This window comes from Hylobates moloch, unplaced genomic scaffold (assembly GCF_009828535.3).
Source record: "Hylobates moloch isolate HMO894 unplaced genomic scaffold, HMol_V3 SCAFFOLD_20, whole genome shotgun sequence".
NCBI lineage: Eukaryota > Metazoa > Chordata > Mammalia > Primates > Hylobatidae > Hylobates > Hylobates moloch.
Genome location: NW_026652295.1, coordinates 50,304,457 through 50,331,926, shown reverse-complemented (window position 1 = coordinate 50,331,926; position 27,470 = coordinate 50,304,457). Strand labels below are relative to the sequence as shown.

The 27,470-nt window shown below is 43.9% G+C and overlaps 2 protein-coding genes across 4 annotated transcripts in view; both read right to left on the bottom strand.

Moving 5' to 3' along the window:
• TMEM14A (transmembrane protein 14A) overlaps positions 1–6,402 on the bottom strand; it is a 15,662-nt gene extending 9,260 nt beyond the window's left edge. Inside the window, exons 1-2 of one of the 3 annotated variants that reach the window (XM_058432580.1) lie at positions 6,174–6,402; positions 305–390 (exon numbers count right to left, since the gene is read on the bottom strand). In XM_058432580.1, the coding sequence (XP_058288563.1) occupies positions 305–374 (70 nt within the window). In that variant the 5' untranslated portion in view covers positions 375–390; positions 6,174–6,402. The remainder of the gene's footprint in view (positions 1–304; positions 391–6,173) is intronic. The other 2 variants (XM_032141744.2, XM_032141745.2) reach the window with 2 other exon arrangements.
• Positions 6,403–19,793: 13,391 nt separating this feature from the next.
• Positions 19,794–20,075, bottom strand: LOC116459960 (SH3 domain-binding glutamic acid-rich-like protein 3). Its single transcript, XM_032140740.2, is given in 1 exon segment — positions 19,794–20,075. A coding segment is annotated over 1 exon segment (282 nt).
• Positions 20,076–27,470: the final 7,395 nt, after the last annotated feature.

Below are 27,470 nucleotides of genomic sequence, written 5' to 3'. Positions count from 1 at the left end.
ACCTCATTTAATAATAAGCAGTGGTCCGGAGGGAGATTAAATCAATTAACTATGCAACTGATAATGAAGTGAAGTGAGAGTTTTGTGGTGGAAGAGAGGCCCAGAACCCCCAGCTTGGAACACTCTGTCATGCCCAACCCCACAGAAGCCTCTTCCTTTCACGAGTCCCTTCCAAGACACGCTGGTCTTCAGCCACCTCTAAGGCATCTTTAGCTTCTCATCCTACCTACAGAGCCTCAGATGACCTAGCACAACCTCCAAACCCCCACTAATTCCCTTTCATGAAAATTTGGGTTAGGCTTACCTCTCCGCTTATATCCAAAAATGCTTCCAAATGTCACGAGGGCTGCATAACCAAAACCGATCAGGTCCATTGGCAAGGTTGCAATTCTAAAGCAAGGGGGAAAGGACAAATTATACAAAATAAAAAGTTTTGGGGAGGGAATGTATCTAACAATGATATGCTTATATGGTTTGGCTGTGTGTCCCCACCCAAATTTCATACTGAATTGTGATCCTGAGTGTTGGAGGTGGGGCCTGGTGGGAGGTGACTGGATCGTGGGAGTGGTTTCTAATGGTTTAGCATCATCCCCCTAGGGCTGTTCCATGATCTAAAGTTCTCACAAGATCTGGATGTTTGAAAGCGTGTAGCACTTCCCCCTTCATGCTCTCTCCCCCTCCTGTCGCCATGTGAAGACATGCTTGCTTCCCCTTTGCCTTCCACCATGACTGTAAGTTTCCTGAAGCTTCCCCAGCCACGCCTCCTGTACAGCCTGCAGAAGTTGAGTTGATTAAACCACTTTTCTTCATAAATTACTGAGTCTCAGGTAGTTCTTTAGAGCAGTGTGAGAATGACTAATACAAAGGCATTCCACAGAATTACAGAAATTAATTTCTCTAATCTACTAAATAAAGGGAAGTTCAGCCAGGCATGGTGCTCACGCCTGTAATCCTAGTACTTTGGAAGATCAAGGCAGGCAGATGGCTTAAGCCCAGGAGTTTGAGACCAACCTGAGCAATATGGCAAAATCCCATCTCTAGTAAAAATACAAAAAATTAGCTGGGTGTGATGGCATGCACCTGTGGTCCCAGCTATCAGGATGCTGAGTTGGGAGGATTGCTTGAGCCCGGGAGGTTGAGGTTGCAATGAGCCGTGATTGTGCCACTGCACTCCAGCCTGGATGACAGAGTGAGACCCTGTCTCAAGGGAAAAAAGAGGTTCAAACTTCACCTCTCCCAACCCTCTACTTTCCCCTTCATCCTCATCACTGTTAAGCACACTCTGGGGGATACCTCAGGCTGATTCTCCTCTGCCTGTCTTCAAGATGTGCCATACTCTCAGCTGTTCAATTCTTTCTACTTCCCCAAATAAAACTTCTGCTCTGGTCAGCCAGGTCTCTTCACTGAACTGTGACACTACAATCTTCACTTTTCACTTCCATGACTGAAATGTCCTCCCTCCCCGTCCACCTCCAAAACCCGACTATCTCCTGTATCCCACCTCCCTTTGAACCTTCTCCCCTGATTTCTACCCTTATTAATTACCTCCTAATTTCCTTGACTCTAGTCTGTACTATCAAAGTGATCTGGAGCAAATGGCTTCTTCCTCCTCTAAATTCCTTAACTTCCACAACTCCATCTTATAATTATTTCATGTCTGTACAGATATTAGTCCTCTCATTCTTTACAGATGGATGTCTTCTTGGAGATTGAACAGTTTAAACAATGGCTTTGTCATTAGTTTCCCTGCAAGATAGCTCTTCTGTGGTAGCAGAGACATCCACACTTAATCAATGGCAAATCACTAAAGAATACAATATAGACCCAGCATGAAGTTAAATGGATGACAATGACATCCTGCTGTGCATCATAGCAGCAGCTGAAACATACCCAGTGGTGAGAAGTTCCACTGAAACCCTGCCCACAATTCTCTCAGATGCAATAGATAGCGTGCCAGCCACAGGCTAGAGATGTGGCCACTGGGCTTCGGACCATGCCCCTCCCTCACCCTCAACTCTCCCTGCAAGTTAGGAGAATAGATGAAAAGAGTTTTAGAGTTCCTTACAGCTTTTTAAGTTCTAAGACTTCTAGTGGTGCCTTTATTTCTGAGCTTTCTCACATCTATATTTCCTCCACAGGGAAGGTAATTATCTTTGTAAATGTGAGGAATGGTACATGAGATTCCTTGCATATTTTTACAATTTTCTCATTGTTTATCATTTAGGTTAATGGGCCTTTTATCTCCCATTATCAATTGGTAATAAATTAATGTAGAACAGAAAAAGGGGCCAGGCGAGGTGGCTCACGCCTGTAATCCCAGCACTTTGGAAGGCAGAGGCTGGTGGATCACTTGAGGTCAGGAGTTTGAGACCAGCCCGGTCAACATGGTGAAACCCTGTCTCTACTAAATATACAACAAATTACCCGGGCGTGGCATGGTAGTGCATGTCTGTAATCCCAGCTACTCAGGAGGCTAAGACCAGAAAATCCCTTGAACCTGTGAGACAGAGGTTGCAGTGAACTGAGATCGTGCCACTGCGCTCCAGCCTGGGCGTCTCAAAAAATAAAAAATAAAAAAGAAGAAGAAGAATTTTGAGCTGATCTCAGAGTCATCCACTAGAACTTACTATGAGGAAGAATATGGGGGAGGGAATCTGAGGCACAGGAGATGACAGCACCAAAAAGGCGGCAACACTGAAAAATGCTCAGCATCTACAAGAAGGAGAATTAAAACAGGAGAGCTCATCTGTGCCCGAGAAGTGGTACAGTAGAATGTAACCTGTAGGGAGAACCTGGGTCCAAAAACCGTTTGCTGACTGAATGATGGCTAAACAAATAATAATAATAGAGAGGTTATAATGTTTTTGAGCAATTACTATGTGCTAGGTGCCATTCTAAGGCATTCTAGGTGCCTTACATGTATCAACTCATGTAATCATGACCACACCCTATGGTATGTACTATCATGATTATCCTCATTTTCAAGATGAGGAAACTGGCGCACAGAGAATGCAAGCAATGCCTGAAGGTTATACAGCAAAACAAAGATTTCTGACTTGGGGAAGTCTCAGTCCTAACCTCTATGCAACATCACCTCTGATAACTGAGTTAGCTGCTGAAAAAAGTGGATATGTAAACCAAACATGTTCTTCAGAGTTTTGAGTTCTGGATCAATCATACGCTCTCCATAGCTTAAAGTTGTGACCACAGGGCACTGTGTTCCATCTGGTAACTTACAGTGTTCAGCCCCATGAACTTCTCATGTTTGGTCCTACTTACTATCTTTCTAAAGGAGCCAACCATATGCTATAAAGTATGCTTACCTTCAAACCTGATACCACCAGTTACTAGCTGTGGAACCTCAATAACTCAGTTTCTCCATCTTTAAAATAGGGATAGCAAAAATATCTACCTTATAGGATTGTTCTGAGAATTAAATGAGTTAATACTGTAAAGCACTTAGAACAGTGCCTTGCACATACTGAGCATTCAACAAATATTAGCTGCTCCAATAATAATGATTATTCTTCTCATTCACCCTTACACCTATTTTGAGCTTGACGTGTGTAAGGCTATTACTATTTCAGCACACTGAGCAAACTGAGGTAGGGTGAATTTGTAATTTAGTTAATGAATCATACCATAGTATTATAACATATATTTGTACTCAATTCAACTTAACAGCTATTTGTTTAGCATTTTCTTTAGGCAAGGCAGCAGGAAGCAATGGTAAGTGCTAAGACATGGCCTTGGTCCTCCAGGAACTACAGTACAACACAGCTGTAGGAGGCAGATGTGTGAATGAGCCCTAAGAGGAGAGGTGTGGGTACCATAACAAGGAGTGGCACCCAGCAAGGACTGGGAGCCTAAGGATGCCCAGATAAAACAGGGTCCCAGCTGGGAACTTGGAGAGATGTTGTGCCAAACCCCTAGTAACCTCAATAAGGAAGGCAACAGGTTCAAGAGGCCGAAAGAGACCCATTAGGGGCTTACGAACAGAGGAGGGAGTCCAGTGTTGGTGAGCTGGGCAGGAAAACAACCGCTTGCAAACATCATGCAATTTACGCAGCACTTTCACTTAACACCCTCCCCTCAATGACCTCCACCTGGCAACCTTGATTTAACTCAAAATTCAAGGCCTCAGTTCCCCGTATGGCCCCTGTTCTATGGGACAGGTGGGGCAGGGGCTCAGATGTTCTTCATAGACAAGAAACAAATCTCTGGGTTGGGCAGGCCTGAGTTCCCTAGTTCAGAAAACACATTCGGGTTCATCTGCCACACGAGGTCATTCTAAGGGTATGCTTTAATTATTGCTGTCAGGTGCATTTACCCTACAGGGGAGCATGAGTAAGTCAAGTGAAGAGGGTGCAGGGAAGGGTGTTCCTGGCAGAAGGGAGTGCATGTGCAAGGCCCTAATGGCACAAGAAAGCACGTTCTCAAAATGAAAAGTGCAAGGGGCTTGTGAAAAGAGAGGGTGCTGGTGAGAAAGACAGGGCTGTACACCCACATAAGCCCCGTAAAGGGAGTCTGGTTCTGTCCTAAGGGCAATGAAGGATCACTGAAGGGAGCCTCACAATCAGATTTAAATTCCAGCAAGCACTTCCCAGTTGCAGTAGTGAAGATGGGTTGTGAAGTGAGGCAGGGAGATAAATCGGGAAGCTGTTGCAGTAAACTAAGCAAGAGCTTAGTTGATAACGGTAGGCTTATCTAGAGAAATGGCAATGAAAATGGAGAGAAGGTGGACAGATTTCAGAAGTTCAGGAGGTAGAATCAGCAGAATTGAATTCGAGGTGGGAAGGGAAAGTCAGGGGTGAATCAGAGATGACTCACCCCTAGGCATCTGGCTTAGACCATTAGGAGAAGTAGGGAGTCGGGGAGCCTCATGCTATTCCGAGACAGAGAACATGGGAACAGCAGCAGGTGTGTGGGGGGGGGCGGGGAAGAGGGAGGTGGCTAGGAATGATGGGACGTGTTTAGAATGTATTCAGTCTGAGACGCCCAACACACAGTCCGGAAAACACCCTTACATACAGATCTGAAGCTTATGAGAGTTCTTTCATTATCAGGTGTAACTTCTAGACCTAATTTTCTCCCAAAGCCAAGTAGCTGTTGTGAAGGATTAATTCCACTCCATCCTGAGCCCCCCAGCTCTTCCTGCGATCTTCTCTTGAGGACCCATACCCTTTTACTTGGTTGGGATTCTCCCAACTCTCAGCCAGCCAAGCTCCTTGAGGGCAAACCAAGGTTCAGTTTATCTTTGTCCTCCTCACAGCACCAAGAACCCTGCCATGCACAAGGCAGGTACTTAAAATACTTGTTAAATGAATAAATGAGTGAGTGAACCAAAGGAACAGCTTCTGCCTGAAGACATTCTGTAACTGACCTACCCAATACAGCTTTATTGCCAGGAAACAGGTAGCCCCTTAATCTCCTTAGTGAACTGACTGTTGTTCTAAAGAGGCAAAATAAATCTACCCCCAATGCTTGCAAGAAGATTCTGTTCTCACAGAGAATATTCAGACAAAAGAATCACCTTTTCCATGACGGAGCCATGTGGCCAGGCCAGAAGTACACATTAAAGCCAGAGGCTGTGTTAACATGGAAGGGATAAGGTGGGAGAGGATGTGCACAGCACATCACACGCTCTCATCACAGATGGGATGCTCAAGCCTTGGAAGGACTAAAACGCATCTTGGATGCAATGCAGCAAAACGATTTACCACACCAGGTACAAAACAAGGTGACAGGGGACAGCCTCGCTGCCCGCCCCAAATCCTCCAAAATTCGGAGAACTAAGAGATTTTCGGTAAACTGTTATATAAAAAGCATTTTCATAAAGATATAACAATTACCTACCCTTGAGCTCTTGGAGCGCACAAAAGGCATATTTTCGAGTGGGGTCTGGGTGGTGCTGAGAAGGTTAAAATCCTGCCAAGCATTTTGCAATGGTCCATGAGCCCACCCCACCACCCCAGTTCCAGGAAGGTAGGAGGCAGGATAGGTGGGATATTTAGGGATACCAGAAGGCAGAAACTCGGGAGGAGGAGAAAAATGATACCGCGGAGGTAAGACCGATCGATGCCCTGCAAAATCCCCTCAAGGTCCTCTGCATCATCGTTTGTTGTACAGGTTTGGCGCGGGGGAGGGGATGCCCGCTAAGCAACGCCCCTTACATTTCTGCGGTTGTGTAAGAAAACTCAGAGCAGGAAGGTCTCCATTGCGGGATGCACAGCTCACCTGCAGCCCCGAGCCTTCACTGCAGCTGAAAAGACAGAAGTCAGGGGCCAGCTGCCGCCAAGCGCGGTACCTGGAGTCCGGAAGCAGCCTCTGCACCAGCGCCGTCCCCCTCGGGCGCCCCGCGGTCTCGCGCTGAGCAGACGCCTCTCCCTCCTGGAGACGCCCTTCCTGCCGCGCGCATGCGCTATGTCCCCTCTCGACTTGTAGGGCTCCGCCCGGTCCACGCCCACCGGCTGAATCCGGGCGGCCTGTAGGCCAGGCAGGCAGGAGGCGCTGTGCTGCAACATCCCGGCGGCAGCCGGACCCGTTGCTCCGTCTATCCTGCCTTCGGCCCTGTCCTAGAGCCAGGGCCGGGGTTTGCTGCCTCCCGCCTGACGGAGCGGGACTGGCAGGAAGCGTGTTTGCAAGAAGCCAAAATTACAGAAGGCGAAGACTTTTAACTCCATTCATCTTTCAAGGGACATTTCCAGAACCTCTAAAAGGCAACCCGAAGTCTTCTACACACCCTCCAGCAGATTGTCCCCACTGCCAGTGGAGGGAGCTAAGGTTCAGTGAGGGCAAGTGACTTAGTTGTCCCAGGTCAAAATCCAAGTTTGCCTGGTGTCAAAGCCCAAGCACCCTTCATTACACTATGGGATCATCCAGATGTGGTTGGGAGATCAGGATCCTGGTTTTAAACTTCAGGCCCAGGATTTGCTGGGCTTAGATATCTACTGGGAAAGGTACAGAATTCCAGAGTTGGAAAGCACTTAAAACCTTGCCTAATCCAAGGCAATCCGCTCAATCCCAGGAACGAAACTTAAATTGACCTTTTTTTAAAAAAAAAAATACAGGATCTCAGTCGGTGCCCAGGCTGGAGTGCAGTGGCACCATCCCGGCTCCCTGCAACCTCTGCCTCTTGCCTCCTGGGTTCAAGCGATTCTCCAGCCTCAACCTCCCAAGTAGCTGGGATTACAGGTGTGTGCCACCTCACCCGACTAATTCTTTATTTTTTTTTGTAGAGACGGGGTTTCACTATGTTGCCCAGGATGGTCTCGAACTCCTGAGCTCAAAGCAGTCCTCCTGCCTCTGCCTCCCAAAGTGCTGGGATTACAGTTTAAATTGACATTAAATTATGCCTCCCTGTAGCAACTTACCATCTCATTCTTCTGCCTTCTTGATTGAATACAGAACTCCAACCCTCTTCCTTATGTAACAGCCCTTCGGAGATTTGAAGAAGGCTGTCATAGTGAAGTAGCTCTAGAGGTTCTGTGCCACTGAGAATTACAGCGGAATTCCTCAGAATAAAAAAGGAAACACAAAAATTAAATCTTGTGAAGTTTGTTTGCTACATCTATTCTTTGTGCATAAAAGTGCTTCAGGGAAGTAATATAACTTCATCTAACTTATGAAAGTCTGTTGGTCCTGGGGAATTAATACAATTCCTGAAGATTCACAGAAGAGTTGATGGCAAGGCATTGGAATGTGGCATGGAGAAAGTGATAGCCTGAAATTTGGTTCTGAGTTCTCTCAGCACTCCTTTCCATCCCCTTCTATGCCCATTCTTACCCCAGCCTCCTCCCCTCTCTCCTCACACTCTCAGAACACTTACCCTATTTGCAATAAAACTAAAATCCTCTTGGAATACTTCAGTATCTTCATCTGATGGGACCTGGGTAAATAACTCCCCTCTGGACCTCGGTGCCTGGATTTAAGATATGGCCAAGACTAGATGCTCTGAGATCCCTTACACCCTGTTACTAACATACTCGAAGCTGGAAACAGCCTCATGATATTCCTACTCAAGGCGTATCACCTAAAACTAAAGAAAAACTCTTTGAATATTATGGGAATTCCATACCCTTGAATATGTGGGAACAGCATGGTTCTTAGGGAAAGGGACCACTGCCCTCTCAACTCATAGGCACTGGCTGCTGCCTTCTCCAGCTAATGGAAAGGCTGCATCCCAAGGTAAGGATGCAGGAAAGCCTATTCCCCTCAACCATTTTGTAAAGCTTTCTATGTATGATCCACAGCAGAGACTCTTAACTTTCAATGTGTCACCAACCCCTTTGGCAGTCTGGAGAAATGCACAAAATAAAATACACAGGATTGCAAAGGAAGCCAATTTTATTGAAATGCAATTTTATTGAAATCAAATTCTTAAACATTTAAATCTGTCATTTATTAACATATAAAGATTACAAGACCTAGGGGGGTGGATCTAATTATTACCATAATTTCAGAGTGGTGCTGTACATAAATATTTTAAGATATCTGTAACATGGATATCTGTGATTCCTGGTTATGACAGAGACACAGGTACTAATACTGCTGTGGTTTGTTGCCTATTTTCCTGATGGAAATAAATAAAAACTTCTTTTTTCCATCGAAGTTTTCAGATTTCCTGATTTCTATCCTCTGGCCCCTTTAGATTCACAGATTCCAATTTAAGAACTCCCAGTCTATAGTAATGCGAGTTTTCGTAAGTTGTACATAGGTGGAATCAGAGAAACGGAAGCAAGGTGAAGAGCCTCACCGACTGGCTGGCTGCTCAAGCAGGGCCTCACGGGATGGTTACACCCTGTGGATCCTGAGCCTGCTCCTAATTTTCAAATGTTCAGAAACTCAGTTTGTCTCAGTTCTTCTGGGGGCACCCTGGCTTTTGAGAGACAGATTCATAAAAATCAAAGTCACAAGGGACTTACTGATTTTTTTAAGGCCCACTTCAGATTCTTGATTTTTTTCTCCTTTCAGATCTCAAACAATGTCAAAGGACATTATTCTTGTCCTTTGAAAATATGATCTTATGGCAGGCCAACATTTTAGCATGTTTTCTGTGGCTCGCTGCAATGACAGCCATCTTGCAGGTACACATCTAAAGAGGTTACCTTCCATTTCTGTGAAGTCAAAAATCTCCTTAAGTGCTTTTGCACTTTTTGAGGAAATTGAAAAGTAACCAAAAGCTTTCATTATGAAAGTCTCATGTCACATTTAAGCAACTCACATCCCTTTTTAGCAGTGTTGTATATAACATGTACAAGGCATTGAATGGATAAGACCTTTTCATTTTCTTTGGTAAGAAGTTTGTAGACTGAATGGAATTTGCCAAAATTTTACATCTGTACTGTCTGACGAATACGCAGATAGATGAGCTAAGTCTAGTTTGTATTTAGACAAAATATCAACAATATTTTATGATTTCAGCAGTTTCATTAAAATCCTCACAGAAATGAAGATGATTTGAAACTCCTGTTTTCAAGTCAAAGTACCTAACAGCTAGAGGGAACATATTTTTGCTGCCATGATTTGGCATATTACTTAAAACTGATGTACTATAGAAACCAGGATTGTTGGTGAGATATGACAGAAATCGGCTTTATACTGTAAGGGGCCAACACATCTGTTATCAAAAAATTTCCCTTCTTCTTTGTCCAGAGGATATTTTAGCTGCAATTCTTGAATCAGGAAATGAAACTTTACTCAGTTTCATAGAGCAATCAAGGGAATGCTATGACAATGCATGCTTGTTTGCCTGGTATGCCCATGCTAATTCAGCAGCTGCTATTTTTGACCGAAAATTGGTGTCTTTTGGGGAAACAAAAGTATTTTTGATTGGTTTAGAAGCATTCACCTGTCCCATCTTACTTGTGAGATTTGCCCTCCATATGTGCTTGCACATCCCCTTCTCCACCATGTCCAATCTCAAATTTTTTTCTGTATATTATGTAGTATGCTCTGTTTTGGCTATTTACCTGCCTAGTTCAGTAGTATGTGTCCTTCCATCCATCATTAAAATTACATAGTTGTTTAGCCTTCTTCTTCAGTGATGGGGTTATGGTTGCATTTGTATTACAACATTCTCATTATCTGACCTCTTAGAAAACATGGTCACAATATTCACAATGTTAAAAAATTAAATTAGCACTATCTTGTTACAAAGCACACCAATTAATCCACAGGCAAAGTCGAAGATGAACTGTTAATATTCATTATATCCACTTAAGCCACATCACTTTGAATGATGCAACGATGGATGGATGACCATTCTGAACTACAAATTATGGTTGCCAGTATCGATGGTCAAATGGGTGACAACAACTAAAGATGATGAATAATCTGTGCCACATCCATTTGATACTAAAGACAATGTTGCTTTAAGACCCTCCAAAACTAACGGGTTTTGTGCGTTTCCTCCAACCTTCCACACTTGTTGCTAAAACCAGGATTATTTACATTCCAGGGAAGGGTCTCCCAGGACACAATGCTCTCAATGCTAAAATGGGATTGTTGGTTACCCTATTGGGTTGCCATTAACCAAAGGGCTACCTCTCCAGAGGTAGGAAGGGAGGCACATGGAGGTAGAGACTCCTCACCTTACTTCCATTGATGGTGTTACATTTCTCCAGAATATTTCTCACAGGTTCCTCTTCTTTGGGGGGTGATGAAAACAAGACATTGTCTTTTATTAGACTTTGGATCCACTGAAAGTTCAATGGCCTCCATCTGGAAACACAGGCAAAGCTCAGGGCCAATGCCTTCCCCTGGCTCAGGCCCTACAGGGAACTCAGAAAAGGCGGCCCTCCAAAGGCAAGAAAGGAGGTGAGAGCAGCTCCACTGACAACTCCACCAGCCAAGGAAGAAAGAAAAAAGCATCCACTGGTGGCTGGTGGGAAGCATAAACCATATCCTGGGGAGAAACTCACCTCCCCAAACTCACCAAAGTACTCCCTTACCGTCTCCTCAGTGGCTTTGGGAGTTCAGGTGCCCTGCAAAGATTTTCTTCACAGGATATTTCTTCATGACAGTGGCTTTTTGGGGGTCCATGCTATGGCCACCCAACCTGTGCTCCTTCTGCTCTAGGATCTGTTCCAACAGAAGGCTAAGTGGATCAATCATCCAGATTTGCCAAGGACTAAGGGGTTTGGGGACTTTCAGGGCTAAAACCAGAAGTAAGCAGTTTCCTAGGAAGCAGGACTGTCAGTGCTAAAACCACAGTTAAAGGATTTCCCAGGATGAGGGACTTTTAGCATTAAAACTGGGACGGTGCAGTTTCCCAAGATGTAAGACTTTCAGTGCTAAAACCTGGACAATTTCTTCTGAGAAGGGGGTTAAGTAGACTCTGGATCTAATTCTCTTTGGCATCTTAGTAGCATTACCCGAGGCAGGTTCTTTCTTTCTGAGCCACAAGATTCTACCACAGGTGGAATACACAAAATACAGGTGCACAAAATATTTTACCCCCTCCAAACACACCACCCTCTACCTAAGCCTGACTTCCCAATTTTCTCCAAAACAGAAATCCACCTGGTTTACCTCAACACATATAAATCGGTCCTCACTCCCTCCGAGCCTTTTGTCCATGCTCTGAGTTTTCTTCCTGGCCTGACAGTCCCAGTCTAAGACTTGCTTCCTCCAGACATAAAGCTGGGCTACTGGGGTTGGAATCCTTGCTGTCCGACGCTTTACTCACTATGTGGTCTCTTCTAGTTGCTTAATCCTCTCTGCATCTTAGTTTTTCCTTCTGTAAAATGGCACTGAAATGCCTATCTCAGGCATCTTTGGGTGTTTTTCTAATCCTCATATGTGAAGCATTTAGTGCAGGGGCCCAAACAGGTACTAAATGTCCACTCTCCTCTTCCTGGACCACTCCAGCCCATATATTTAATACTTTTCACTTCCCACTTAATCCGTACAGGAACAAGTTCCTACACTCTGCTTCCCCCAGTGCACTTGGCCACATGCAGCTCAGACAAAATGATCATGATCCAGGAATGCCTTCTCTTAGAAATGCAATCCCGCACACACAGACCTTTGATGGAATACACACAGCTTACCTTCTCTACACGGGCTGCATCTTTCAAGATAGCAAACGTCAACCCTCTTGGTCTTCCAGTTTTGGGATTCATTTTGGGGGCATGGTCCACGACCTCTTCAATTGCGGTAAAATAGTCTTTTGGGTCCTTTTTGCTGGTATCCCAGCTCTGGTTCATTGGTGAGACGAACGGTAGGGTGAGACACATGGCCACGAGAAGTCTTACGACGAAGCCATGCGCTTAGAAAGTCTTACAAGAAAGCCAAGAGTTTGGGAGGCCTGGATTTCCCAAAGCTTTCACTGGGAGGATTACAAATAAAGCCACCACCCATGGCAAAGTGTCTACACCCACCCACTCTGGGTCTGCAAAGATTCTACCTCCGACAGCTGTTCACAAATCTACTCTACCTCCTTACTGAGATCCACCTTGGTCCTACCAGAACTTAACATCACCACAAACCCCCAGGCTGGGAGAGGAAAAGGAAAGGCAACCTCTCAGGGCGCAGGCCCCATGCACTCGTCACAGCTGGAAGTTAGTCTAAAAACTCTCTTATCAAAGGGCTTCTATCCCTGTCTTCCCCGGCGCCCAGCTGTCGCTATCAAGGAACTCGGTCTTCCTGGGCAGAGCCCGCGGTCAGATCCTGACTCCCAGCCCAGATGGAGGGAAGGAGAGAAGAGGAAGGGAGGGATGGGAAGCCTTGCCCGGGTCGGAACGCACATCCCCCTCCCGCGTCTCCGCTCTCTCCCCTGGCCGGCTCCTGGACGGCGCAGACGTCGATCCCACAGGTCCAGCCAACTCCACAGCACCTGCCCCGCGTCCCCCTCGTTCTTGCCGCCGTTCTTCTGGTCGGCCTTGGCGCTGTTCTGGTCCCCCCTGGCGACCCGCCATCGGGGGCGGCCTCGTATGCGTTCTCGGTGGCGCCCGTCGTCCCCAAGACCTTCTTCCTCTAACTTGCTTCTAACACACCCAGCATGGCCACAATCGCTTCAGCCTGGGCCAGCCCAGCTCTGTGGGAACAGCGAGCACACTTTATAAGGTCCGAGTTAGGGGACGGACCCACCTTGCCCAAACTACATGCTTATTGGCTAATTTTGCCTGACACTCAGCCATGCACCGCTGTCCCATTGGCTGCGCTCTAAATCCCGGCGGATTTGTCCTCTAGCAATGTCTCAGAGCCAGGACCCTGCAGAGGGTCCAAGAGATCCCGCGGGAGGACTGCAGGGGCAGGCCCAGGGCCAAGAGGCTCGCATGCGCCCTCCGCCCGCCGAGCCCGCAGCCTCTCGCTCCCGCGCGTCCGTGTCAAGGCATGGCCAAAGTGAGAAAGAGCCAAGACAAAACAAGTTCAAATCGCAAAAGCACAACAACCAAAAGGAAATTCAAGGAAAGCAAATATAAATGAGAAAAATATAATTAAGCAAAAATGAATGTTCGCAAAGGCAAGACAAAAAACTAAGTCAAGGAGTAGTTTCAAAGAAAAGATGAAACGTGCATATAATTTAGGATATTTATACTGATTCCTATTGAAATCTCGACAAGTAAAAATTTTACTGTCAATGAATCAAACTTTCATCCTTCTTGCCTTTCCTATGAAAGGGCAGCAGGGGGCACTAGATGCTAGGGTTTCATTCGGCTAGGAAAGACGTTTTAGCAAGTTATTTGCAAACACAAAATAGTGTTCTCTTAAAGTTCAGAGATAGTTATAAAAGTTAAGAGGAAGTGGGGAAAATAGAGTGATGGTCTACAATCAGGGATGTTAAAGAGACTGAATACAGTCACAGGTTCTTAGTTTCTGTTTCTGGCTGGGCCAGTAAAACCCCTTCCTCAACCCTCTTTTCAGCTTCATTAGAGACAGAAACTAAAAACCACGGCTTCAGGCTGCTAAAAGCCTAAAGCAAAACAAAACAGAACAACAACAACAACAACAACAGAATAAGGCGGGTTGGACAAGCTTAGTACATAGAAAAATGTGTGAAAAAGGTATATGATTTCTGTACACCCTGTTGGCTAAGTAGTACAGTGTCCTGAAATACTGGGAGGGTGGCAATTACAAAGCGTTAAGGGGCAGTTTTTCAGAGGTGAGCTCTGAAAAAGATGCAGGACAGTAGAGAGTGACCACCAGGGCACCAGGCTGACTCTCTGTCCTCCGCCTGCCATATGGACCCGTTTTGAACTTTTACCAAGGCCATGGGACTTTCCATGCTAAAACCAGGACTGAGGGTTTCCCAGACAAGGGACTTTCCTATAAGCAATAATGGTTACAATAACAACAACAACAACAAACAACAAACATTTAATGAGTACCTATTGTGTGCCAGGAACTATTCTAAGCATTTTACAAGTATCAACTCTCTTAATCTTCATAACAATCTTTGAGTTAGATACTCTATCCTCCCTACCTTACAGAGGAGGAAACTGAGGCAACTCACCAAAGGTCATGCAAACAGCTAAGAAGTGTCAGATCCAGGCTTTTTGTTTGTTTGTTTTTTGTTTTTGTTTTTGTTTTGAGAACGGAGTCTCAGTCACCCAGGTTGAAGTGCAGTGGTGCGATCTCAGCTCACTGCAACCTCCGTCTCCCAGGTTCAAGCGATTCTCATGCCTCGGCCTCGCGAGTAGCTGGGATTACAGGCACTCGTCACTATGCCCGGCTAATTTTTGTATTTTTAGTAGAGATGGGGTTTCACCAGGCTGGTCTCAAACTCCTGACCTGAAGTGAACCGCCCACCTCGGCCTCCCAAAGAGCTGGGATTATAGGCGTGAGCCACTATGCCCAGCCCAGATCCAGGTTTAAGAAAAGTGTAGGTTTGCGGGCTCTGCTGTCATTCTGTCCGGGTTTAAGTCAAAGCTCCATCACATACATTATTAATACAGGAAAACACATAACATTATGACTGGCACGTAGGAGATACTCAATAGTATTTGACATTATTATTAAAAAGAGTTGTCCCTGGTCTCCAGAAGCTTAAACTTTAGTGGAGGAGGTTCATAAGAGTCTTAAAGCAGTAGTAGTGTTTATTGGATGGGTGAATGGAATAGATAATAAATGCATATAAGCATCCAGAGGAGGAACAGTTGTGAAATAGAGTGGTCAGGTATTCAATGTGGCACCCATTTAAAATACTGCCTGAGCATCCTGCATGTCACCATTAGGAGGCAGCTTCTGTTTCTCAACGGCTTGAGCTAATCATTACAGTCTTGATATTTGATGATCACAGGCATATGTATGTTTAACTAAAATATACTCTTTTTGTTTTTTTTTAAGAGACAGGGTCTCACTCTGTTGCCCAGGCTGGAATTCAGTGGCAAGATTATAACTCACTGTGGCCTCAAATTCCTGGGCTCAAGTGATTCTCTAACCTTAGCCTCCCAAGTGGCTGATACTTGCCACACCCAGCTAAGATGATCAATTGTTATTTGTCACTACTGTTCTGTTAAAAAATGGTGTAATATCTACTTTTTTAACTGGAGAAAGCATTTATTATTAGTTTTTGGAGTTAGCATTTATTAATTCAACAAGTAACTATGAGATGTCAAGCCCTGGAATAGGACTCAGAAATCAACAGGGTGCCAAGTCAGAGACTAACTCTGAAGTAAGGGGAGTGGGAAGGCCTGTTATTTTAATTGAAACCTGAAGTCTGAGAGGGAGCCAGCAGGCCAAGAGCCAGGGGAGCCACAATGCGGGCAGCAAGAATGGACCGAGCAAAGGCCCTAGGTGGGGAAAGGGCTCTGTGCCTCATAAGGACCAAATGAGGCTACTTAGGGCTGAAGATTTGTGAATTAGGAGCAGAGTGAATTGGTTCAGCAACAAGCTATGTTCACAAAGAATCTGGGCTGAGTATGGTTTCTGCCTCTGAGTCTTCTATTTAAATCAAATGGGCTGTGCAGTCTCCAGATGTTGCTGAATGGAAACTTTGCATGATGGGGTGAGAGGTAATCTTTGCGTGTAGCTTGTTTTTCATTGGTTGCCCTTAACTGAATTTAATGCTACATGTCTCTGTACATTGAAGGCCAGAAGAGCCTCTGTCTTGGATGACATGACTACTGACTCTTCTATTTGGCTTTAACAGTAAAAGAATTGTGTTCTTCTCTATGGTAAATGGATTTACACGCATTCACTGGCATATATGGACAAGACAACTTCATCTTTTCTAGAAGAGATTTTCTTGGAAATAAAAAACAAAAACAAATATTAAAGATAACTCAATCTTTCCTATTCTGTTTGTCCCCATGGAGCTGCTACTGTACTTGTGATTCTTGGAGGGTAAAAATGAAACAGAAAATTGGCTTGGTGAGAAGGAAGACGATGTGCAGGGTTAATCTATGTGTCTACAGGTCTCTGTGAGCAAACAACCTAATGCAATGAAAATGGCATCCTTCAGGAAAAACAGATTATCTCATCTGATAAGGTTGCCTCTTCTCATTACATTAATGTTACTCTGATAACACATTTTAAACAATGTTTTTAATTTAAAAGAAAAAAATCCCAAGAGAAGGCTTACACTGAAAAATAGAGCATGATCATACTTGAAAATATGCAACTCAGGAACCTTCTAAAATCTTCTCAACAATGCAATGGGACGCGCTCACTGTTAAGGTCAAATTGGGTACAAGTTTAATGAGAAACGATTCAGTCCCTTTCTCTCTCTTTTTATAGTTTGTTCTAAGAGGGCTGCTCGTTATAACAAGTTTAAGCAGGATCTCTAAGAAATTTCTTAGAAAGGGCTGGGCACAATGGTTCACGCCTGTAATCCCAGAGCTTTGGGAGGCTGAGCCCCCAAAGGGCATATGGCTTGAGCCCAGGAGTTTGAGACTAGCCTGGGCAGCACGGTGAAACCCTGTCTCTACAAAAAAATACCAAAAACTTGCTGGGTGTGGTGGCATGCGCCTGTAGTCCCAGGTACTTAGGAGGCTGAGGTGGGAGGATCACCTGAGCCCTGGAGGATGAGGCTGCAGTGAGCCAGGATTGTGCCATTGCACTCCAGCCTGGGTGATAGAGTGAGAGACCCTGTGCTAAAAAAAAGAAAAAAAAATCCTTGAAAATAAGGGGAGTGAATATTAAAGGGATCTGAAATGCCAGCCAGGTGTAGATGAAGTGTTACTTTTAAAACAGAACAACGCACCTGTAACACCTTATGCAGGCTGTGGAACACCTAGGAGCATTTTTATAGCTTGCCTCTCAGGCCACATTTCATAAAGATTACAGTAGCCCTCTTATCCATGGAGAGTACATTCCAGGACCCCTGGTGGATGCCTGAAACTGAATAGTACTGAACTGTATTACAGTCTACTATGTTTTATTGATCTGATAACCAAGAGGGCTACTAAGTGACTAAACAAAAGGTAGCATATACAACATGGATATGCTGGACAAAGGGATGATTTTCATCTCAAGTGGGCTGGAGCAGATGGTGTGAGATTTTATCATGCTACTCAGAATCGTGCACAATTTAAAACTTATTAATTATTTCTGGAATTTTTCCATTTAATATTTTTGGACAACCATTGGCTAAAACCCCAGAAAGTGAAACTGTAAATCTACTGCATTATGATGAAGATGAAGGGGAAGAAATTGCATTATTCATGAAATGGCTTTTTTAAGACATTTTTGGGGCCAGGCATGGTGGCTCACGCCTGTAATCCCAGCACTTTGGGATGCCAAGGCGGGCGGATCATTTGAGGTCAGAAGATTGAGACCAGCATTGAGGTCAACATGGTGAAACCCCATCTCTACTAAAAATTAAAAAAAGAAAAAATTAGCCGGGTGTGGTGGCCCTCACCTGTAATCCCAGCTACTGGGGAAGCTGAGGCAGGAGAATTGCTTGAACCTGGGAGGCAGAGGTTGCAGTGAGCAGAGATTGCACCACTGCACTCCAGCCTGAGCAATAGAGTGAGATTCCACCTCAAAAAATAAATAAATAAATAAATAAAACATTTTTGGTAAATTATTCCAGTAGCAAAGTAGTTAGTAATGTTGGCTTTTAGGCTTAAGTTTTCCATTAGTGAACTCAGATGAATAAGAAATGTCCAAGGCCTCTCCCTCATACTGACTGAGGCTGTGGCCGAAATGTAATAGGATTGTTCCTTTTTACAAAGATATCTCTATAAAGAGAACTTTAGGACTTTTGTTTCTTTCTCTTCTTAAACATCTCAGAGGCTTCTGAGATGCCTGATTCAGTGGTTCCCAAATTTGCTGCCTGTTGGATCACCTGGACATCTTTTAAAAATACTGATGTCTGGCTCCTTCTCCCGACATTGTAATTTAATTGCTATGGGCTGCAACCTAGGTATGAAAAGTGTTTTGTTGTTGTTTTGAGACAATTTTGCTCTTGTTGCCTAGGCTGGAATGCAATGGTGCAATCTCGGCTCACTGCAACCTCCTTCTCCTGGGTGCAAGTGGTTCTCCTGCCTCAGCCTCCCGAGTAGCTGGGATTACAGGTGCCCGCCACGCATCCGGCTAATTTTTGTATTTTTAGTAGAGACAGGGTTTCACTATGTTGGCCAGGCTGGTCTCAAACTCCTGATGTCAAGTGATCCCCCCCGCCTACACCTCCCAAAGTGCTGGGATTACAGACATGAGCCACCGTGCCCGGCTGGGGAGTGTTTTTAAAATTAATTTTTTTCTATTGAGATAGTTGCAGAATTACATGCAGTTGTAAGAAATAACACAAAGAGTTTCCCTCAGTGGTGTTTCCCCCAGTGTTAATATCTTCCAAAATTCTAATACAATTTCACAAACAGGACATTGACTTTGATACCGTCAAGATACAGAACATTTTCATCACCACAAGAGCCTTTCCTCCTGTGGGTCTTTTATAACCACACCTACTTCCCCACCCACTGCAACTTTCTCTTTATCCTCTGGTAAGCTCTCATCTGTTCTCCATTTCTATAATTTTGTCATTTCAAGAATGTTATATAAATATAATCATACCATGAGCAACCTTTAGGGATTAGCTTTGTTCACTCAGCATAATTTTCTGGAGACTCATCCAGGTCATTGCACGTATCAATAGTTCATTCCTTTTTATTGCTAAGCAGTATTCCATGGTATGGATATGCCACAGTTTGTTTAACCATCTGAATTGTTTCCAGGTTTGGGCTATTAAGAATAAACCTGCTATAAACATTTGTATACAGATCGCTTTTGTGAAGATACATTTTTATTTCCCTGAGATAAATGTCTCTGAGTGGAATTATATAACAAGTACATGCTTAGTTTTTTAAGACACTGCCACACTGTTTTCCAGAGTAAGCTGTACCATTTTATATCCCTACTAGCAATGAATGAGTGATCCAGTTTCTCCACATTCTTGCCAGCATTTGGTGGTGTCACTACTTTATACTTTAGCCCTTCTGCAAGGTGTGTAGTGATATTGCATCATGGTTTTCTCTTTTGTTGTGTGTGTGTGTGTGTGTGTTTTCCAATGGAACAGGACATTTAATTGTCCTTAGGGTCCTCCTGGGAGAGGGATTGTGGGGCCTTTGGCAAAGCTCTGGCTGATGGAACCAACAGAGGTGCCAGCATTTGGGGCTGTCGCATAAGACAACTTCTGAGACTAGTAGGTAAGGAATGTTGCCTTTGAATAGAGAAGAGGAGACTACATTTAGAAAGGGGGAGGAGAAATGGTTTGTGTTGTGGAGAGGGACTCTAAGGTCAAGTTAGGAATGACAGGGAGTTGGTCACAAGGTCCTTCATGGCCAGGTGAGAGCTGTAAGTAGAGTGTGGTGATGGAATCCAGCAGGGGCACTGTGGGCCAGCTTGACTCAGGCCAGTTTCAGGAACTCCTACAGCGTGTTTTGTTCCACAGCCTCCGTGAAGAGCTCAAAGTCCCCGCAGTAGGGGTCCCCATTGACAATCTGGGGTGGGGCAGCCTGGGGGTTGCCCACCAAGACTCGCATCTCATCCCTCAGGGCGTTGTCCTGGGAGATGTCCACTAGCTGGTATTGGATGCGCTTCCTATCCAGGATTCAGGTCACCTCACTCTGCTGGGACTTGATTTTGTGGGAGCCAGTGACCGATGTGCTGTAGAGGTGCAGGCTGCTCATGCTGCAGGTAGATTGACAGGCCGGAGGGCAGAGGACAGCGGTAATGGCAGCTGCACTACGAGGAGACTTCATCCTGGTTTTAATTTGCATTTCTCTAATGGCTAACGATGAGATTTTCATGGGCTTATTTGCCACTATTCAGTGAAATGTCTCTTTACGGCCTGCATTAGGCCGTTCTTTCATTGCTTTAAAGAAATGCCTGAGACTGGGTGATTTATGAAGAAAAGAGATTTAATTGGCTCACGGTTCTACAGGCTGTACAGGAAGCATAGCTCTGGCATCAGCTTCTAGCGAGGCCTCAGGAAGCTTACAGTCATGGTGGAAGGCAAAACAGGAGCAGCCGCTTCACATGGCAAAAGCAGGAGCAAGCTGGGGGAGGTGCCACACACCTTTTAAATGACCAGATCTTGTGGGAACTTACTGTCATGAAGACAGCACCAAGCCATGAGGGATGTGCCCCCATGATCCAAACACCTCCTACCAGACCCCACTTCCAGCATTGGGAATTACATTTCAACATGGGATTTGCGTGGAAGAAAATATCCAAACTATATTAATGTCTTTTGCCCATTTTCCAACTGGATTTTTTTCTCTTACTGTTTAGTTTTGGGAGTTCTTTATATATTCTAAACACTAGTCCTCTGTCATATGTGGTTTGCAAATGTTTTCTTCCAGTCTGTATTTTCATGCTCTCAGCAGTCTTTTTGCAAGGTAAAATTTGAAATTTTGATGTGTCAAATTGGTCAATTTTTCCTTTTGTAGTTTTGTGTTTGATTATCCAGCATTATGAACTGAATAGCCTCTATATCAAAGAGTCCCTCACTACAAAAAGCTTTCATGTTAAAACTTTCCAGCCGGATAAGTATATTCATTTTTGTTTTCTTCTTTCGTTATATTGACCTTTTAAAGACGTTTGTGGTTTTAGAGATTCCCTGTGGACATATAGAGACTTAAAGATTCCTAAGATTTGAACTGCAGGACAGCTATGACTTATTATCAGACTTTGTCCTTGACATTACAGACAAGATTTTCTCAAAGAAAGAGCTCTCTGCTAGTGGGCACATGGAGATGATGGACATAAGGATAATTTCTCAACTCACATACAGGCTACACAAATTCATCACGGAAACAGCCATTGTGTAAAGAAAAAAAAAATGTCACCATAATGGAAAGAGGTCAGAAAAAGGCTCAGATATCTCAAGTGCAATTACTACTCATTCATTTAAATGGAGTCCCTACTTACTCATTTAAAAAAATAAAATAGGGAGAACTTAGGTGCAGTCCATGGGGGTTAGTCATTATGGGCAGTGCAATGTGCTTTTTAGAATATAGAGAAAGAAGGAAATTTTGTGTGGTCGAAGCAATGAGTTTCCAGGTACTGGAGGTTTTCAATAACCAGACCCTGGACCACCACTTGGCAGGGATGTTGTAGAGGTGACTCAGGCACTAGAAAGTAAGGTAGCCTAGGTGAGCTTTGAGAACCTTTCCAATCCTGAGTGCCTCTGGTGTCATGATCCTTCTCCAAGGTAAGATATAGAACTATCCTGGAGAGGAAGAACATAGGCAGGACAGATCCCAAGAAGCCTGAGCAAGGCACCAGGAAGGAGCCAGCTGACTGGAGGAGGGCCTCCTTAGAATAAGTTGGATTTATGGAGCTGGAAAAGACTTTGGAGGAAGGCTATTCATGCTCTTGATAAAGAGATGGAGAAACTGTTAGTCAAATAAGCTGGGCTATAATGTATTAAAAAACAAAGTGTGAAATCTCGGTGGATTAACAGGAGGATAGTTTATTGCACACTTGTGCAAACCGCTTCATAGGTGTTCGTGGTCAGTCAAGTGATGACTCAGTGATCCAGGTTCCTTCCATCTTGTCTCATGGCTCTTCAACACATGGCCTTTAAGGTCAATGTGAAAGGGAAACAGAGTTCTGGAAAGGCACCCTGGCTACTTAACATCTAAACCCAGAGCATGGCATGCAGCACTTTCCCTCACATCCACAGGCAGGATTGATCACACAGCCAACCTCATTGCGAGGGAAGCTGCAAAACAGGGAAGACCAAACAGACGCTGGTGCATACCAATAGTTTCTGCCACAAGAGATCAAGGCCCACAGGGGTGCCATGACTTTGCTGTGACCATCGTGTTAATGTTGACAAAACTAAGAATTTATTCCCAATAGGATTTCTAATAGGGTTAAATGGGGTATAAGATGGTATCTGAAGCCTTCCATGACCTGGTCCTGGGAAATCCACCATCTTTTCTGCCACTCTGCCTGTCAGCTAATACTCCAATAAAATAGAACCGTTTATACTTCCCACCTCTACTTTTCTTGATATCTTTGCTCAGACTGCCCCTTATTTAGGTGTGAATACCTTCTTCCACTTTACCTAACTTCTTCTACTTGTTCTTTCAGAATCAACTAAAACATCTGTTCTTCTTGGAAACTAATCTCAATCTCCTGATCCCCACTCCCCAGACTGGGCTAGGTATCCCTCTGTGCTCCCGCATTATCCTATCCATGTTTCTGTTTTAAATCATCATAGGGTATTAAACATTATGTTGTTATTCATTTATGATTCTATCTCCCTAATTAGACTGTGTACTCCCTGCAAGGAAATGGCATCATTTTTTAAATTAACATACAGTAAAACTGACTTTTTTAATGTACAGTTTGTGAATTTTAACACATGTAAATTGATATTTTCTTGGTTCTTTGTATGCTGAATAACTTTGGATCACATCCTGGACATTTTGAATATTACCTTGTGAGACTCTTGGTGTTATTTAAATCAGATGGAATGTTGACATTTTTGCTTTAGCCATCAGTCAGACCAGCTGATTTCAAGCTCCAAGTTCTGACCAACCTTCTGTGGGTTGCAGCTGCAATGTCAGTTCTGTCTGCAAAGGCTTTGCAGTGCAGTGCAGGTCCAGCTGATGTATATGCCACCTAGTGGCCAGTCTGGCACGTGGGTAATGGTGTCTCCCATAGTACAGTTCTCAAAGTCTAAAGATACACTTTTTATGGTCAGATCTACACATGCACCATTTGGGAATAAGCCCAAGTTCGTTCATTCATTTGTTCTTTCTTTCTTTCTTTCTTTCTTTCTTTCTTTCTTTCTTTCTTTCTTTCTTTCTTTCTTTCTTTCTTTTTTCACTCTCTTTCTCTCTCTCTGTCTTTCTTTCTTTCTTTCTTTTTTCACTCTCTTTCTCTCTCTCTGTCTTTCTTTCTTTCCCTTTCTTTCTTTCTTTCTTCTTTCTTTCTTTCTGTCTTTTCTTTTTCTGAGACAGGGTCTTGCTGTCTCACCCAGGCTGGAGTGCAATGTCATGATCATAGCTCACTGCAACCGGGAACTCCTGAACTCAAGCAGTCCTCCCACCTCAGCCTCTCAAGTAGCTGGGACTACAGATGTACGCCACCATGCCCAGTTAATTTCAATAATTTTTGTAGGCACAGGGTCTCACTATGTTGTCTAGGCTAGTATCGAGCTCCTAGACTCAAGGGATCCTCCCTGCTCAGCCTCCTGAAATGCTGAGATTACAGGTGTGAGCCACTGCACCCACCCTCAAGTTTTTAAAACAACTCGATGGGGTCACTTTCCCAGCTGTCTCCTCTCTGAGATCTCCCTGGTACATTCTGGTTCCCTAAAGCCGAAAAGTCCCATTTTGAGCCTAATCTGCTCTGCATTTCCCATAACTGGGCCCTTGTCTGGGGTTGTTGTGGTCACTCAACCAAAATGAAATGGGCCCCTCCCCAAAACAAAATTTAGTTTGGATATTGAGATCAATGATGCCACACATGCAACAAGAGGGGAAGAAGAGGCTTATCACTCACATGATGAAGCTTTCTGGGGAAAGCAGAGTCACCAAGTTGATCTGAAAATGGCTTGAGAGAGCCAACAAAGAGTACTGGCTTGTTTTTATGATGGCTAGCGGGCGAGGCTGGGGTGAGAGTTTCTGCATGTGGGCTGGAGCTTACATGGTTTGAACTTCCATCCAGTGCCAAGGGAGTATCTGAGCTCTTACATCAGCCTGCCCAGATGTGGGGCCAAAGGGGAAGGGGGAGTGGTGAGGTTTGAAAGCTGTCAGCAGTCAAACATCAAAAATAGAATCAGACTCTTTAATACAGGCGCCAAGTGGTGGGAGGATAGAGAAAAAAACAACAGGCATTTGCGCCACCCTTTGGGAACCACAGTTCTTCCAGTCAGAAAGGAAGTTCCTCTCCCTGAGTTTTAGGTGCCTACGGGCCATTACAGGCTGGGTGACGTGAGAGATTAGAAAAAAGAAAAAGAAGGACAAAAGAAAATGGAAAATTTAGGAGACTCCTTTTGCACTCCTCATGTCAGGACTAAAAGGTTTTCCTGGAGCTCTCTCTCTGTTCTTGGCAATGCTCACTACATCTGTAGTCCCAGCTACTTGAGAGGCTGAGGTGGGAGGACTGCTTGAGTTCAGGAGTTCCCGGTTGCAGTGAGCTATGATCATGACATTGCACTCCAGCCTGGGTGAGACAGCAAGACCCTGTCTCAGAAAAAGAAAAGACAGAAAGAAAGAAAGAAGAAAGAAAGAAAGAGAAAGAAAGAAAGACGGAGAGAGAGAAAGAGAGTGAAAAAAGAAAGAAAGAACAAATGAACGAACGAACTTGGGCTTATTCCCAAATGGTGCATGTGTAGATCTGACCATAAAAAGCGTATCTTTAGACTTTGAGAACTGTACTATGGGAGACACCATTACCCACGTGCCAGACTGGCCACTAGGTGGCATATACATCAGCTGAAATCTAGGCCAGGGAGTACCAGAAGAAAAAAAGTCATAAGCTCACCATCAGTTTAGTGGTACTTCAAATTATGGTCTTTTCCTCAATCTACCTGCTAATATTTACTTCTCACGGTACTTAAATACCTGCTTAATGTATCCAGGTTTTATAGCTGCATTTGGTGGGAGAGATATTATTTACTCAACCTTACATGAAACTGAATCCATCTTATTTAATTTTTTTATGTCCTGTGCCTAGCACAGTGCCTGGCACAGGGAAGGGACTTAATAGATGTTCTTTGAATGAACAAAGTGAATCCATGAATGAACGAGTGAATGAAGCAAAGTCTTATGACTTATTTACAGATAACACAGAACAACTCATGCCTCCAAGGAACGAATTTCTGATAATTATGCCATGGTCAATTTTCCTCCATTCTCTTCCTGGAAGAGTGAGCAATATTATACAGAGAGGCTTTAGCCTAAGTGAATAAAAAACTATAACTTTTCTTATTGAATCTTTAAGTCAGAGAAGTCTTTCAAAATCCCAATGTTTTATGTCTCTAGAAAGCATTTGGATTGCACAGGTTTGAGTGAACTTTCTTAAACTCTGTTCCTCCCTTGTGTGTTGTAGAATTAAAATAAAATAAAATTGGCAAGGCTTTTTGACACCAGCACTTCCTTTAGTTGCACATGTTTACATTTACCACCAAAACAGGCTGAACTGCATGTTTAAGAAGGACACCACAGAGCTCTGCTGTTCATTCATCCCCTGCTCAATGGTCTGCATATAAATCATCAAATCCATTTACAATCAGAGGGCTAGAAACCCCCAGCTACTTGAATAGCAAGCTCTTTTATTTCTGCCTCCTTAAAGCTAAGCTGCTCTGACCCCCGACTGCAACAGAACTTAGCTGATGAGTCCAAAACATGAAATTGACTCCAGCTCATCTTTTCCATTCTTGAATTTGGCTTTGACAAGAACCACAGAAGTCAATGGGACCTCTGTATGTGGACGAAATTCCCAGGAAAGTTAGGAAGGGACTGATGATTCATGATAAGAAACATCCCAAAGGGATTCTTCCCTCCCTCTTGATTTTGTATCAGTGTGTAGAATTTTGAAAACTGATGCTGATGAGGACAAAATTTCCATCATGAGCTAAACAAGATCCCTGACAGAGAGGAAACATGAGCTTCTGAGAGTCAGAATCCAGTTCTTTTTGCATAGAGGCCACCCCAATACAGAAGGGCACCTGGCCAAGTAGGGCGTACACTCTCAAATGAGTCAGGATTTGACCCCCTTCTGAAGAACCTCTTTTCACCCTACCTGATTCCTAAGAACAAATCAGTTATCTACTCTGAGTCATCAAGTGCCTTTTTTTTTTTTTTCTGAGTCTGTATTTCCCTTCTCTCTTTTGGTTTTCCTTGGGTGCTTCGGCTTTTGGAATGGCTTATTCTGTTTTGATCTATCACAGGTATGCATTGCATTCATATCAGGAGTTCTCTCTTATGGCTGGTTTGGCACCCAGTGGAGAAGTTAAAACCTTCCATAAGTCAAATCCAGTTCCAGGGAGCTCCAGGGAACCATTCCCGCACTTTCAATGCAGTGGTTTCTGTTTTATCTGAGCTTTGTATTATTTACTACAATCTGGAACATATTTGGTTATATGAGAATTTTTATTAGCATGGAATTAGTCTGGTCACAAAATGCACCTCCTGTCACCACCAGTACAATCCCAAAAGCACAGTAACCTGCTGTGGTTCATCCTGCAGATAGGCTGTTATTGAGTCTGTAGTAACTCCTTGAGAGGACTCCTATTAGGCTTTGGGCCTCTAAAGACCTGGTCTCCTCTGGGACCTCCCTGCCTCTGCTTTCTTCCTGGTTCCTCACTGGAAATGTTTGTTCTTTCATTTATGTCTGGATTCAGCTAATGAGGAAGAAAATGAAACTATGGTTTTTTGTCTCTCTTTTTTTTTTCCTCCTTTTTTTTCCTCCTTTTCTCTCAAATGCAGAGAAGGGGAGATTAGAATCATAAATGCCTCTTTACCACAAGCACTATGAGTCCCCTTGCACTGTAGAGGTCTCTCTACTTGTAAAAATTGCACAACTAAAACATGTTTGTTGTAGAGAAATTAGAAGATATCAATAAAAAGAAAAAATTAGAAGATATTGATCAAAAGAAAAAATCAATCTTCTCCAATAAAAATCAGGCTTCTTGGTCACTTCGCTCTTTTCAGTCTTTCTGAGACTCAGTTCTTGTTAATTTTCATCAAATGTTTTTCCCCTGTGTCCTGGCATTGCCCTTAGCAACCAGCATTTTTTTTTCCCAACAATTTATCTACGTGGCTTTAAGGAAAGTTTTCTCCCAGATAAAGTACAAAAGGAACATATGTCTGTAATAGAACAAAATATTTTAAAGAGCAATTTAAACAGCTCTCTTATAAGAAAGCTGTGCGTCCATACTTCCTCTGGTTAGGCTTCCTCTGACCAGCCTCAGTCTTTATGTTTCTTGACCCCTAGGGTAATTTGGCCTTTGTGGCTGACTTTTAGAGCCCTCTTTTAAGTCCCCTGAAAAGTGGTTTCTTGCCAGGTCTGACCAATCTCTCCCAGCTCTCATGCCTATAAGAGGTTTCCTTTTCTTGCAT